This window comes from Rhyacophila brunnea, unplaced genomic scaffold (genome assembly GCF_057557595.1).
Source record: "Rhyacophila brunnea isolate RB1 unplaced genomic scaffold, BYU_Rbru_1.0 scaffold_3, whole genome shotgun sequence".
In the NCBI taxonomy this organism is placed as follows: domain Eukaryota; kingdom Metazoa; phylum Arthropoda; class Insecta; order Trichoptera; family Rhyacophilidae; genus Rhyacophila; species Rhyacophila brunnea.
This window is the reverse complement of record NW_028232965.1, coordinates 14,839,903-14,856,853: the sequence shown is the minus strand read 5'-3', so window position 1 is coordinate 14,856,853 and position 16,951 is coordinate 14,839,903. Positions and strand designations below refer to the sequence as shown.

At 34.1% G+C, this 16,951-nt stretch overlaps 1 protein-coding gene across 1 annotated transcript; it reads right to left on the bottom strand.

The window, feature by feature from the left end:
• Positions 1–1,196: 1,196 nt before the first annotated feature.
• On the bottom strand, positions 1,197–16,513 carry LOC147067936 (lysozyme-like). The gene is made up of 4 exons (XM_085952221.1): positions 16,334–16,513; positions 11,193–11,368; positions 6,181–6,254; positions 1,197–2,260 (listed from the first exon to the last, which is right to left on the bottom strand). The coding sequence occupies exons 1-4, from the start codon at positions 16,399–16,401 to the stop codon at positions 2,117–2,119; spliced, it is 462 nt and encodes a 153-aa protein (XP_085808347.1). The 5' UTR covers positions 16,402–16,513; the 3' UTR covers positions 1,197–2,116.
• Positions 16,514–16,951: the final 438 nt, after the last annotated feature.

Genomic DNA, 16,951 nt, shown 5'->3' with positions numbered 1-16,951 from the left:
TAAAACACCATGGACGCATCTCAAATTTCTAAAAAATAGGAACTATTAATTTTTGATCATGCACACAAGCAGTTATGAGAAAAGTGAGCGAACATTATATTACAACTCTTTATTAGATTCCACGAGCAACCTTTGTCATATAATTGTAAATAATATGAGAATTCGTTTACTAACTATTATCGTTGACAAAATCATAAAGACCTATGTGTCATACAAAGGTAATATTACCTATGATTGCTATAATTAATATATTTATTGTTTATAATTACAAATCAGTGACGTCTCTTGGGGATTACAGAGAACGGAAGAAAGGAGAATAATACAATTTTTGACACAAAATTTTAAGAAATGTGATTTTTTCGCCTGTGTTAATGATAAATTATGGCTGTCAAAAACTTCAGTGCCATTGTACCACGTTTGTCTATTCTGATAACCTGTATAATAATAAGATCCATTGTGCTGTTACCTCTTCTGAATCCGGTTGAATCCTCTTGGTTGGTTCTCATCTAGCTTTATATGCGGTTGGAGAGTAATTTTGTGAAACCTTTGTACAGAATTCGTGACAGACTGGTCGGCCGATAAAACCTCAATGTCTCCTTTCTTATGGAGGGATGATGATGTCAATTTTCAGTTCATTTTCTCCTAGAGTTTTCCCACTTTTCATGTCTGCTGTTTTCATGACAGGCTTAATCACATTTATCACTTTGAGAATCTGAACCCTTTACATTTTTACCAATTTCATCATTATAAAGGGAACTGTATTGTACTCAAGTAGCGACCCCTGTCTCTCACAGCGGTCCCATCTCACAATTTTAGTGCCAGTGCCTTCTCGTTATCGGCAGCTATTGTTTATTTTTCTTCAAGCTTCCGCCTCTACAGTTGCCTGTATCAGTTTCATAATATTAAATCTACGACGATCCTCTCGTATGGTTTTACAGAGCGTTTTGTGAAGAGTATTCAAGATCATTTGCAATTTTAATATATTATGCAGTAATTTTTCTATTGGAATTTGCAATTGACTCGTAATTTGTGAGAAATTGTAACATGTTGCATATTATTTTTGCCATGATAATTAATTGATGTAGGTACTCCAAGCGTGCTCAAAGAAAATGGTTTAGGAGGGGAAGAGGGGTCCACTTGGAGAAAGAATCCGAAAAGCGTATCTAATGAACTTATACATTTATTTTTGTGTGCATTTGTTCGGGTAATTAACATTTAATTTTATTGAATATACATAATATTATTATTATTGATATACATAACTGTATTTTTGTATATAAAATATTTGTAGAATAGGTATAATGATACGGGGATACGGGGATAAAATTATCATGTAAATGGATATGACGGTGTTGCAATGACTTATAAACAATTTAAATAACTATACACTCGTCGTGTTACTTTCGCTAAACATTGAGTCTAACAATAATATTAACGGATATAAACTGACTTACACATTTTTTTTTTACTACATTAACAACCTATAAAAAGTGCTGTGTGTATAAAGCGTCAATTACATTGAGCTTTTTTATAAGCTGATTATTGGCAAATTTATAATCTGCCTGTAAATTCGCCCAGTGTAATCATCGAATAAGCTAATAAGCAGGTTGTAAACACTCCACCGAGAAAAGTTGAAAGCCGGTCAACTTTTCACACTACACGCCGGCGTGTGGGCTTACTGCGTCTGCGCAGTAGAGCGATGGTGGTGGAAAAACGAACTACTCATTTTGAAATTTACATTTTTGACGTTTAATGGAAATATTGTTATGGAGCGTAGCGACCTCCCGGTAAAAAAACGAACTACGTTCCGTCAAAATCGCTCGCTAGCTTATGGCTTATCAGCGAATGGAAAGTTTTGTGTGTAATCATGAAATCGCAGTAGCTGAACCGCCCGCTTTTAAATTCGCCAATAAACAGCTCGTAAAAAAGATCAATGTAATTGACGCTTTAGTTATGCAAATTTTGAAAAAAATATTGAAATGACCTTCACTGTCCCATGGATCCCTCCGATTTGAGAAACACTGGTCTAATGCGTATAATGGCACTTTTGTTATGACCATTACCATTTCATTAATATACAATGTGCACACTGTCTTTACTAATATTCTTTAACGTTTCATAAACTTGATCTAATTGCTGCAATACAAGTATTGAAATCGTTAAAGTAGCCAGGTGTAAACTCTTCACGACATCCATATTTTCCCTTATGGTGGATAGCCATATGATCATAGCAATTGATCACACCGTCGCCGTTACAATCCTGGAAACAGAAAATGTAATCATTACCTATAAAAATTGATCAAGTTCCAATTTTTTTTGAGAGGCACATGGAGGCCACTGACTAACTTATTTCAGGGTATGATTTAAATATACTTATGTTTTTTTTTATGTAATGTATTAATTTGTGTAATATTATGAAAGGGGCCTTTGACAAATTTACCTTGGCAATAAATCGAAAATAGTTGGCAAAAATATCTGTTTTTAATTTCGAAACTTCCCGATATAGCGAGCGCCTATTATGTTTCAATAAAATTGGTCACTGGTCATTACCTAGTGAACAGTTTTTATAGCTTACTAGCTAAAGTACCCGGCTTCGCACGGGGTCGCTTCGTGGTTATATTTATCTTAGATATTTGAAAAATAATAAGAGGTAATTATTTCTTTAATATTAAAATATCTGTGTAATACAATATGGCAATATGAAAATAATTATAATAGGAGTAAAGGTCAAACATAAGAACACTAAATTAAAATCGAATCCAAAATATGGAAACGTTATTAATGTTATAAATATGTAGTAAAAAAAAATCAAAATTGGATGGAACAAACAAACAACTAACTTTGTATGTTATATAATAATAATTTAGAAACCGCACACAACTGACAAAAGTTTCATCGCAATCGGATGAATGGTATAGGAACGCATACGAATAGTAGAAGAAGATGATTTTCTAATTCAGAAACCTTCGTGGGCATGCGCATGACAACTCACCAAAGTTTCATTGCAATCGGATTAATGGTATAGGAACGCATACGAATAGAAGAAGAAGAAGATGGTTGTACTAATTTAAAAACCTTCGCGGGCTTGCGCACAACAACTGGTCAAAATTTCATCACAATCGGATGAATGACATAAGAACGCATACAAATAGAAGAAGAAAAAGATGATTGTAGTAATTCAGAAACCTTTGCGGGCAAGGGCACAACAACTCACCAAAGTTTCATTGCAATCGGATGAATGGTATAGGAACGCATACGAATAGAAGAAGAAGAAGATGGTTGTACTAATTCAGAACTCTTTGCGGGCGTGCTCACAACAACTGGTCAAAATTTCATCGCAATCGGATGAATGGTATAAGAACGCATACAAATAGAAGAAGATAGAATAGAAGAAAAAGAAAATAGTTGTAACAATTCAGAGACCTTTGCGGCGTGAGCACAACAGTTGATCAAAATTTCATTGCAATCGGATGAATGGTATAGGAACGCATACGAATAGAAGATAGAATAGAAGAAGAAGATGGTTGTACCAATCCAGAAACCTTCGCGGGTGTTGGCACAATTACTGACGAAAAATTTGTTGCAATCGGATGAATGGAATAGAAACGCATACGAATAGAAGAATATAGAATAGAAGAAGAAGAAGAAGAAGATAGTTGTACTAATTCAAAAACCATTGCGGGTGTTACCACAACAACTGACGAAGGTTTCATCGCAATCGGATAAATGGTATAGGGACCATACGAATAAAAGAAGATAGAATGAAGAAGAACAAGAAGATGGTTGTACTAATTCAGAAACCTTCACGGGTGTAGGCACAATTACTAACGAAAATTTTATTACAATCGGATGAATGGAATAGGAACGCATACGAATAGAAGAATATAGAATAGAAGAAGAAGAAGAAGAAGAAGATGGTTGTACTAATTCAAAAACCATTGCGGGTGTTACCACAACAACTGATGAAGGTTTCATTGCAATCGGATGAATGGTATAGGGACCATACAAATAAAAGAAGATAGAATGAAGAAGAAGAAGAAGATAGTTGTACTAATTCAGAAACCTTTGCGGGTGTTGGCACAATTACTGACGAAAATTTTATTGCAATCGGATGAATGGAATAGGAACGCATACGAATAGAAGAATATAGAATAGAAGAAGAAGAAGAAGAAGAAGATGGTTGTACTAATTCAAAAACCATTGCGGGTGTTACCACAACAACTGATGAAGGTTTCATCGCAATCGGATGAATGGTATAGGGACCATACGAATAAAAGAAGATAGAATGAAGAAGAAGAAGAAGATGATGATTTTTCTAATTCAGAAACCTTCATGGGTGTGCATACAACCACTTGCCAAAATTTCATTGCAATCGGATGAATGGTATAGGAACCATACGAATAAAAGAAGATAGAATGAAGAAGAAGAAGAAGATGATGATTTTTCTAATTCAGAAACCTTTATGGGTGTGCATACAACTACTTACCAAAATTTCATTGCAATCGGATGAATGGTATAGGAACCATACGAATAAAAGAAAATATAATGAAGAAGAAGAAGAAGATGATGATTTTTCTAATTCAGAAACCTTTATGGGTATGCATACAACCACTTACCAAAATTTCATTGCAATCGGATGAATGGTATAGGAACGCATACGGGACAGACAGACAGACATTAATTTTTATATATTAGTATACAGTGGCGCACCCAAGGCTTAATATTGGGGGGGGGCAGAGGAGGAGAATGTAAATTAGTCCCATAGGCTCTTTTTCTTCTTCACAGCCTAATTTCTCGTTAATCGGTCTTTTCTCTATTGCACTCGGTGTACCTATACCATGGTCCCCACATCCAGAAATGGGCCCTCAGGCTAGGATATTTGGTGGGCCCCTTACCTACCGCTAAGATTAAAGGCAGTGTGAAACACTACATTAACGTTTTTCAAATTGTGTTTTAGTTCAAATTAAGGGTACTTATACAGTGAATTATTGGCGATTTTTAATACATCTACTTTAATAATGGAGCTGTCAAGTATCGACACATAATAATTAAAAAAAATGCACAATTATATGAGTAATTGAAAATATTCATGGTTATGAAGTATAATAGCGCCGCAGGCGACTTTTTTTACTATTAAAGCTAATTTATGATGTATGGTTATCTCACTTATCTGGTCAACCCGACACGCAGGGCCCCCCACATCCCGAGCCCCCAAGGCTAGAGCCCTGTCAGCCCTCCCCAGCCATGACCTACACCACTCCGGAATTCGGGTGGACACCGAGATTTTTTTTACAGTTCCATTAGGGATTGGGTTTTTAAAAAAACCTGACATTAATGTTTCGAAATTTTTGTGTTAGAAATTAAAATCTAAGAATTTTTTCTAAAAACGATGCTGGAGAATTATTACAAATCATTTTTTATGCCGTGTTTTTATTTGTCTCAAGCCCAAAGGTTATAGTTTACTGGCTTTCAATTTCATTGTTTGAAATCATTATGATAATTTTCATTTTTGGGGGGTGCCAGGGCCCCCTGGCCCACCCCCTGGGTGCGCCACTGTTAGTATAGCCTATACTCTTCCCGCAAGTGCAAGCAATAAGTTTACAAAGTTTTATCGCAATCGGATGAACGGTATGGCTGCGCATTAAATACGAACAAACAAACACACAAATATTAATTTTTATATATTAGATATATTATCTAGTTATAAATAATGTTACTTTCTAAACTACCAATATTTCACACAAATTCTCCACATACAGTTCCAGTTCTAATAAAATATTTTAATTGGTACAGTTCTTCGGACGTTGCTTTCGCGGATCGTCCAGTGCGAGGGTCGTCTTTAACGGATTATCCACCCTTATTATACAGTTGTCCAAAATGTATGTTCATAGTTTGAAGGAACATGCCCTTTACAACTACCACCGTGCATTCATTGATCTTCTTATGTATATCACTGAACACTTTTACAATTTGAGCATTTTTTATTATGCTCACACGAGGAACCACTAGCTATGCTGTTACTTTGAATACATTGACTAACTTGTTACAGTGAAGTCATTATTTTCATTCAAAGTGAGGTAGATAATAATATTAAATGTATTTTTCAGTGTTTTTGTTTTACAAATCGAAGATAAGTATTTAACTATTCATCAATACAAGAACGCATCTATGATTGTTTACCTGTCCAAATTTGGTCATGTAACCTTGTATAGTTCGTACAGCGCATACAGGATTATTCGCACAATCCGGGTAGGCTGAAACAAATAAAAATAATAAATGAATCAATGTTTTAATAAACAATAATATTTATATCTTGCGGTCGTGGCTTTTCAGAGAACTTGACTTGAGTTACCCCAATGGGTCATCTCCACCCTTCTTGTATATACAGCTGCATAGCACAATACAACATTGAATACGTGTATTAAATAAGGCTCTAAGTACCAAAAAGTAGTATTGCCTGTAGTTACAAAATACCGAGTCATTGCAGTAAAATTTCATGAAGCAGACCTTTTGAAAAATGTAGTTTAACAGTGTGAAGCAATCACGGCAACTTCTATAATATTAGGTATTAAGAACTCGCAAGTGTCAACACACCATTGTCAGCTATTTTATATTGAATGCCGTTGACCGCTGCAGTGCTACTTACACCATTTAAAATAAAACACGCCAACGGACTTACAATATCGACAGGTTTAATTATTTTGCTATATTTTTTTTGACTTGCTTGAGGCACTTAGACTATAGTTGAAGTTATTGGCGTTGGTATGTAGAACATTTTTTTATAAAAATGTCAGTTTTTATTTTTTTTGGTACTTAGCGCCTTAATTAATACGTTTTTTTTTTTTTAGAATTATTAATAACCATGTCCCTGCTTTTTCGTACAAGATGGTTGTTAGTAATTTTGAACAATCACAAACACCCAGGCTTTGAGAAAAACACATAAATGTTTTTGTCATGACCGGGAATCGAACCCAGAACTCTCGCGTGGAAGGCCAGCGCCTTACCCACTGCACCACGACAGCCGCCTAATTAATACGGTTACATGTAAGTTGTACGTATGCAGTTCTTCGTGGAACACTTATTCGTGTGCCGCAGTACGTGAAACATGAGTTCGTGCAACATTTAATCAAATGACGAGTTCTTCGTTGAACATTTCACCGTGGAATACGTATTCTACAACATGTGGCGCTAGTTTGCTGTTCCAATTAGATTCAATACGAATTTTATGAGATGTCTTTATTGGTTTTAAATAATTTAATGTTGAAACTACATAAATAATATACCTATACGATGTGATTGTATTTATAATCTACTTACCTACCTATTTTTTAATGTGTGTTCATTGTATTATGATGGTTTTATTACGTATTTTTAAGTGTTTTATTTAGACATTAATATTGTAAGTTACCGAAATAGCAATATGTTGTTAAATATTATAAATAAATAATATTATATTTATAATTCCCTGTGTAATATATTAGTATTAGCCAGTATTAGTATATTAGTAAGTAATATTGCACTTTAATGGTATAAATTATCAACAGCTATAGTTGATTTGAAACCTTTAGTAAGTAGGCATTATTGAAAATACAAAGATGGTAATACCTACCTACTTTAATTTAAAAAATAAATGTATATAGGTATATAGATAAATGCTGTTATTTAATTCATTTAGGATATTATTGATTTTTATAGATAAGTACGTAGTACCTACTTGAATTTTAAATATTTGTGCCCGAGTTGGGGGAGCGGTCGTTTATGAAGAGTGGGTTCGACCCCGCGGATGTACCAAAATACACGTTGTTTAATTAACTACCAAATATGTTGAAATTTTATTATAGTAATGTGTGTTCTTATTATTTTTCTTGATTATTATTTAAAATAATATTATAGACAATGTTGATTTGAAACTTTTTTGTAAATGGATATTATTGAAAATACGAACTTGTTAATAGCTGCATACTTAAACTTAAAAATAAACATACCTACTTATATAGATGACTGCATTTATTGAATTCATGTTGGATATGATTGATCTTTGCAACTTTATAGATAGGTACTACTACGTAGGTACTTTAACTTTTGCATATCCTGTTGATAATACAGCCATGGTATCCGACTTGGCAGAGCGGTTCCATATAAAAAGTGGGTTCAATCCCGTGACTGGATAAAAATTACATGTTGTTTTTTAAATATGTGTTAATCCAACGTGAGACCAAGATTGGCTAACAAGTAACAACGTTCTTCGTAAAAAGTCTGTTAATATAATCTATATTCTATGGAGCCAATTTATGTTCCGGATTGCAGAAAAAATATGAATTACCTACTATATAAATATTCTGTTCATTAAGAATTCACATATATATTTTTATAAATATGTAATGTTTAATACACTCCGTTTCATTATAGGTTATTTTTCTTATAGTAAGGTACGTAATAATGTTGACTTTTTATTAATCTTAATTTTTAGATTTGATCAGAACTCCGGATATTAGGTATGTTACAGTGGCCAAATGTTTTTGTTATAATATTATAAATACAATTAGATCATATAGGTACCTATATTATTTATATGTAGTTTTGTATTGTAGTATTCAAAATGAATTAAATAACACCATTTATCTATATAGGTAGGTACATTTATTTATAAACCCTAACTCCAGATGTTAGGTATATTACAGTGGCCAAATGTTTTTTGTGCACACAATAATAATAGAAGAAACCTACACAATAAACTGACATAATTTCTATACAAAATCATTACCATCTGGATACGTCTTTTGTCTTTTTTTATGAAATGCAGTCTCCAAAATACACCAAAATACAATGGATTTGTAATTGATTTATTTCAAAACACTACATTTTAGCATTTTAGTTATTGATTTTTTAATTATATTTAGGACATGTTGGTAGGTACTGCGTACTTTATATATAAAGATCAATATTATCCTAAGTGAATTAAATAATAACTGCATTTATCTATATACCTCGGTAAAAACATTTATTTTTTAAATTAAAGTAGGTATTGCTATCTTTGTATTTTCAATAATACCTACTTACAATAAGTTTTAATTCAATTAGTCCACTGTCCGCACGCAAAATTATGTGTAGGAGAACATTTGATTTGTTTTTTTATACTTATACCTAAGAGAATATTTTTCATATAATATCTATATTTTTTATTCAAATGATTTAATCAGATTATAATAATCTGATTAAAACATTTGAAACCATTGTGTGTTAATACAGCGTAAAGATCCAATGGGTTGGGCGAATGGCTAACAAGTGACAGCTATTCTTAGCAAAAAGTTTATTTATTAATATAATTTCCATTCAGTGGAGCCCAATGTGTTTCGCTTTGGAGCAAAAATGTTAATTATTTAGCTAGGTACCTACTGTATTCTGTTCACAACGTATTCACACATACATGATTTATAAATAATAATATGTAATGTTTAATACACTTACGTTATAGGTTACCTTTGTTACAGTTGCATAATAGTGCATTTTAAATATCAATAGGTCATACCACAAGAACTGAGTAATAAGATATGCGAAAGCCAGTCACCATCGACCAAGAATTTGAAGCCAGCAACGCAAGAAATACTAAGCCCGTTTAGTGTCTTCGAATATTGCCAATATCGAATGCGCGTTTCGTTTATGTTAGAAACTTTAATGCATATTATGATACATAATGTAAATATTCAAAATAACATTTCTTTATCACGTGGTTGTTGACTATACTACTACTACTATACTATGACTTATATACCTACCTAATATAATGTTTTCCTAATTCCCACCAATAAATAGCTGTATGTAATGAATATTACTAATAAAAATCATCAATTATCTATACTTACATGATTCCAATATATTACACAAGGAATTATAAATCTGGATCTATGTAAAAGAAGTGCCTATCTCAAAATTGTCTAATATGTTATATATTTTTATTTTTTTAAATTAAAGTAGGTAGGTATTGCCATCTTTGTATTTTCAATAATGCCTACTTACTAAAGGTTTCAAATCAACTAGCCACACGCAAAATTTATGTGTATAAGATACATTTGATCTGGTTTTATATACCTACAAATATAACTATACATATTAATACAATAAGAGAACATTTTTCACATAATTTTTTTATTCAAATGTTTTGGTAAAATTATAGGAATCTGAATAAAACATTTGAAACCATAATATTCTAATAATAAAGATAATCTTCTTATATAATATTTTACGAATTACCACCAATAGCTGTTGATAATTTATACCATTCAAGTGCAATATTACTTACTAATATACTAATACTAGCTAATACAATACGTCTTTGGCTAATACTAATATATTACACAGGGAATTATAAATATAATATTATTTATTTATAATATTTAACAAAATATTGCTATTTCGGTAACTTACAATATTAATGTCTAAATAAAACACTTAAAAATACGTAATACAAGGAACACACATTAAAAAATAGGTAGGTAAGAAGATTATAAATACAATCACATCGTATAGGTATATTATTTATGTAGTTTCAACATTAAATTATTTAAAACCGATAAAGACATCTCATAAAATTCGTATTGAATCTAATTGGAACAGCAAACTAGCGCCACATGTTGTAGAATACGTATTCCACGGTGAAATGTATTCCATGCTGATCTCAATTAATTATAACAGTTTATATGTGTGCGTACGTTAAAATTACTTGCGACCGCGACATGACATCCGTAGATAATATTTTTAACAGAACCCAACCTGCAGACCATAGATAATAGACAACATTAGAAAATACATAGTGCCAACCGCTAAAATAAAAAAACATGATTTTGACACGACAGTCGAAAAGTGTAGGCATGTAGAAGACGATAAAAATTTTCATTGAGTCATACAGGTGCCGATGCAGTGCAGTTCAACGCGAGGTGACCTAATCGTTGTTCTGGTGATTTCGGCAGATTATGCCAACTGACAATGTTAGTTTAAAGGTTAAAAATGTGCTACGGGATGGGAGCATAAGTCTGATAACATTTAAACATGAAAAACGACATCACACACTTTATTCCCGTAGCAGCAGCTTAATGTGACGTCATGTGATAGTCAGCGATGTACACCATAATATAATTCGCGCTTAATGAACCATTTTGTATTACATTTAAATAGGTATACAGATAATATCCTACCGTTTTTAGAGTCAGGGCTCTGCCCGCGTAGTGTTGGTTTTCCAGAATCAGCCCAGTAAGCATGGGTAATGGCAAAGAGTCCACAGGTGCTTCCATCACAGGTCAGGGAAGTGTTGCACCCAGACACCGTCTCACAGATGCAGCCGAGGCAGACATTAGTCACGGTTGGAAGTCCAGCATAGGTTGAAAATGTATCAATATTATTATTTATTATAAGCTTTTAATCTATATGACCAAGTAAAAGTAAGTGAGGGTCTGGAGTAAACATTGGAAAAAATTTCTGAACCGGTATTCCATGTTTTTTTGTTTCGAATGATTTTAACAACTGGAATTTAAATAATATTATAGGTAATTTATTTCAGGTTGTACAAAATTACCGCATACCTATAATAAAATAATATAAAGATAAATAATGTTAGGAAGAGCCTCGTATCACAATGTGCAAGGATGACGATGGCATGGTACTCACAGAAAAGCACCGTATTCTTGCCCGGTGGGTGGGTTTCTTTGATCAACATTTAAATACCCCCCATAATGATGCCGGCAACACTAAAATTAATACTCATGACCAGGAATCAGTACAAAGTGGCATGGATGATAACAAAGAACCACCGACATTAAATGAGGTAAAAGGTGCCATGTCAAAGTTAAAAACAAACAAATCGCCTGGAATAGATAACATACAGAGTGAATTAATAAAATGTGGGGGAGAAAGCCTGCTCAAACATTTGCATAGCCTAATCCACCAAGTATAGACTTCAGAGGAGTGGAAGGATGGGCTGATTTGTCCCCTGCACAAGAAAGGAGACCAACTAGAATGTAGTAACTACAGAGGGGTGACACTCCTTAACTCTGCATATAAACTGTTGTCGATTCTGATATTCCAGCGGCTGGAACCCATTGTAAAAGGAATACTCGGGCACTACCAAGGAGGCTTTCGACGAGGGAGATCATGTGTTACTCAAATATTCACTCTAAGGCAGATTCTAGAAAAAAACACTGAATTCAATATTAAAACGTATCACCTGTTCATCGATTTTAAGGCAGCTTATGATAGCATTAATCGATACCGGTTATACGAAGCAATGCGAGAATTTAAAATTCCGACGAAAATAATTAAACTTGTAGAGATGACAATGACACCAGTACAATGCCGGGTGAAGCTTCAAGCGGAAATATCCGAGCCATTTATGTCACTGAAGTGACTCAGGCAAGGTGACGCTCTGGCATGCATTCTTTTCAATATTGCGCTAGAAAAGGCGATACGGGATGCAAAGATTGATGTCCGTGGCAGCGGCAGGATATTTACTAAGCCTGTGCAGCTGCTGGCGTATGCCGATGATTTCGACATCATTGCCATATCAGAATTGGCGCTGAAAAAGGCATTCACAACACTAGAAGCCTCTGCCAAAAGAATGGGTTTACAAATAAACGAGGCAAAAACTAAATACATGCCTGTCTATGTCACACAACGAGAAGTCGCACCAAAGCTAGATATTGGTGCATACAAGTTTGATACGGTCGACAGTTTCATATACCTTGGTTCTCTTGTAACTATAACATAATGATATTACAGAAGAAATCAACAAGAGAATCATGTCTGCGAATAAATGCTACTTTGGCCTGTTAAGACATTTTAAGTCCCGCATACTATCTCGCCGAACTAAAAACACTCTTTACAAGACACTTGTAAAGCCAGTGCTCACCTACGCATCGGAAACCTGGACATTAACTCTGCGAAATGAACGAGCCCTGAACATCTTTGAAAGAAAAATTCTCCGCCGTATATATGGACCGATCAGGGATGGCACCAATTGGAGGAGAAGATATAATGCTGAGCTCTACGGGCTGTACGAAGATTGCAGCGCAGTTCAATCAATTAAGATTGGGAGACTGCGATGGCTAGGTCATGTGTACCGTATGAATGACAATGAACCGGCAAAGAGAGTGATGTCCAGCAATCCAATAGGACGTAGAAGAAGAGAGAGGCCAAAGATTCGCTGGTTGGATGGAGCTGCCAGTGACTGCCGTATTCTGGGGGTACCAAATTGGAAAGCGGCCACACTGTATAGGGACAGGTGGAGAGAGCTGTTGGAGGAGGCCAGGACCCACACCGGGTTGTCGCGCCCCTGATGATAATGATGATAATAAAATAATAAAGGACATTCATATATAGATAATATACAAGTCTAGGAACATTGGACGAGATTGTATATCTGGCAGGGCTTCGAACGGTTATTTTTTTTGTAAGGGTTTTTGGTTCAGCTCTGAGTGATTAATTTTTAAATGTTTCCAAGACCCAAGACGTAAGACGTGTTGCGCCTACGACAACTGAATAACAACGTAAGTGGGGACTGGGAAGTAAGATCATGTTAACGCGCGTATTTGAACGTGTACCATTCCGAATAAAACCGATATTTTTTCAGTTCGGTTTCGGTTTTCGTTCGGATAAAAATAACGGTTTTACCGGTTTTCGGTTCAAGACCGGTTCGAAGCCCTGATATCTGGGATTAACTATTAGTAGAAAAGGCCGATGTGCGGCAGAAATAAGAAGGCGCACACAGATTGCGAAAAATGTGACAACATGTCTTACTGTCGAACAAGATCTTCTTATCTACGTGCTAAAACTGTGAAATAGCAATCCCCTCCAGTACAGCCAATCGAACTTCTATTTTCAAATGAGGAACGCCCCCAAATTAATCAATTAGTCATTTTACTTTACGCTACCGTGTTGTACGGATCTATCAATTTACCAGTGGCGAAGGGTGATTTTTGGAAAGAGGTAAGCTGTCGAGATCAGAGAAAAAGAGCACACTTGTCAGGTAACTTACGGAAAATAAGAAGATAATACTTACGATATTACTACTGATGAATAGGTGCACACTAATGACGACTAACGATACACTGGTCATATGTTTCACCGCAGAATTTGTCAAATTATTTAAATCACTTATGCCAGTAGAATTCCACGCAGACTTTTCACGCACAAAAAATACGCATGGCCAACAAAAAAGTTTATTTAATGTATAACTGCCAGTTAAAAACGAATATTTATCATATACATTGTTGTGAAAATGTCTAATATAAGTTTTGCTGTATTCAAATCTAAATGAACCCTTGGAAGGTCAAGCCTTGATAATTTTTGATTTTTGAAGAAACGTCAAACTCGGGAATGATCGCACAATAATTTTTAACTTCAATCGGAACACTACTGTCGAACAATATATTCTTGGCTACGTGTTAAAACTGTGAACTAACAAGCTCCTCCCATTAAGTCGACGACAGCGCCTTCCGGCGTATGCCTAAATCTTCTTGTTGGACAGTAGACAATTTAATAAATACTTATATATTTAAAGCACTGACGAATGATTTCGGTACAATATGAGATAATTTATCCACATTCAAAACACAGTAATACACTGAATTTTGTAGTATAAAATAAAACTTTATCACCGTCTTTGAAATGTCAATATGACATGAACTGTGAATAGCATGTTATGTTTGTCTATGACTAAAGTAACCGAAATAATAATCACGAAATACAATATTTATTTTTAATAACAATTTATAAATTATATGTGATCGAACACAATAGTTATTTTTTTGAAGTTGGCGACGGAATCGCGGTAGAAATAACGGCGGTGATTATGTTCGACATATTTCTACAAATAGTACTCACGTCTTGACCTTCCGTCATTTATTTTTGATTCGAAACTTGACTAAATTAAACGCTCTACTTCTAAATTCTGACGATAGATGACACTCAATATTTTTATTATATTATCTAGTCCTAGACAATATAGATATTTATTTATTTAAATTGAATACTTGAAAATAGAAGGTAAGCTTTAAACAATCGCTTAGTGTGGAGCCTTCGCCACTGCAATTTACGTAGGTAATTTGAAGCTTTTTATAATAAAAATATGACGTCTAAAACAATATTAAACGATGTTCGAATTGCTAATAAACTTTTGGTTTATTGCGAAGAAGAAAAAGAGCCGCATTTATGGAAGCCCACCATAATATGGAAGGATCCGGAAATTTCAATTACCCACGAAAATTATGTATGTGCATTGTACAAACATTGGTGTTCCCATATTTTGGAAGGTATCCAGTACGTACTACGTTTTGACTTTTCCTGTGTATAATTAAGTTTCTGGACTTGATCAATCGTACTTAAGGTGGCACTCTTTTAAAACTTGTTCCATGCTGTATCGACATTGTCGCTGGATTCACCACCACTTTAAATTTCAATGCTATATTAATATCTTGAATATTAACGGTCATGTAGTCTCAGAATAGATCGTTTAGTATTTTTCAATTAAGTATCATGTTTGCAATAAAAAGTCAGTGATCGCTCCCATAATCTCCATCTGGATAGGATATTAGTTACAGGTTAATTGAAGCGTTCTTTAGAAGTCACTTTATATAATGATGGAGATAATAATAATAATGATGGGATAATAATAATAATAATAATAATAATAATAATAATAATAATAATGATGGGATTAAGCAAATCTAAAATTCAGATTTTATTAAAAATTGCTATGTTTTTATTTCCTAATCTAAAAATAGGTCATGATATTCTTCCAGAAATACAATTGCACAATATTTATTTAAATGATTATTTTTAATGTTATCTATTATATTTTTTATATATGTAGTGGAAAGTATATTATTAATGATGAATATAATGACATACAATTATCAAATACCTACTGTCAATCTAAATAATATTTGGAAACAATCATTGAATAAGAAACATAGAATATAATATTATGAACTACCTATTAGGTAGGTATTATTTAAATCTTGTACCGATGTCCATAATATTATTATGTTAGTGTTATTAGACCTTATATTTAGAACTTGCAGCAAATTGAATTTCGTAAATAATAAAGTAAGTATTATATTTCCATAGGCATTTAAAAAAATGCTTAATATATTGTGCCTACGCTATAACCTCATAAATTGATTTGTTTTTATTTACACATATAAGTAGGTACGAAGTTAAGCATTTTTTATTTTTTTATTTGATGATGACAACAATAATAATATTAGTAGCTAATGACTAAGTTTAATTTTAGATAAAAATATATTTAGATAGTGTTAGATAATCTGTAATCCATGACTCACCATTGGCAAATACAAACATTGCCATGACGACGACAAACGTATTAACATAGAATTTGTTAATACTCTTCATTATGGAACCGTTTCTTCACCTACCACTTCACGTTTCGTAGCTACAATCGATAACCACGGAAACAAGCAGTCGACTGACCATAGACTAATATAGCGACTGACTATTAACTATGTAGTATATATTACTATTTGCGACTGACGATGCTGTACTCAGGGCTTGCGCAGACAGAGAGCGGTCGGAGTTCTGCGTTCAACCGACCGTTGACCGCTAACGTTCAGGGACAGCAGACAGGTGGCGGTCAACAATAAGCGTTCCATTTGTTTACAAACGTTGTACTGACACAAGCGCTGCATAATGCGAGACCGCTATATTCCGACTGCGAATGGAAGTGAGAAAGCACCGCTGTTGCGTACTCACTCCCCCGTGTGGTTTCGCTCTATGTTGTGTGACTGCTCAAATTCCTATGACGGGACTGGACGGGAGGTACGGCGTTCTTTGTAATTCCGGGCATAGAACTCCAGAACTCTAGCGTTCCAATTGACCGGCGCGGTCTGACCGCCGGCTGTGTACCCATATAGTATGAAGTCCATACAGTACAAAGAACGCCGAA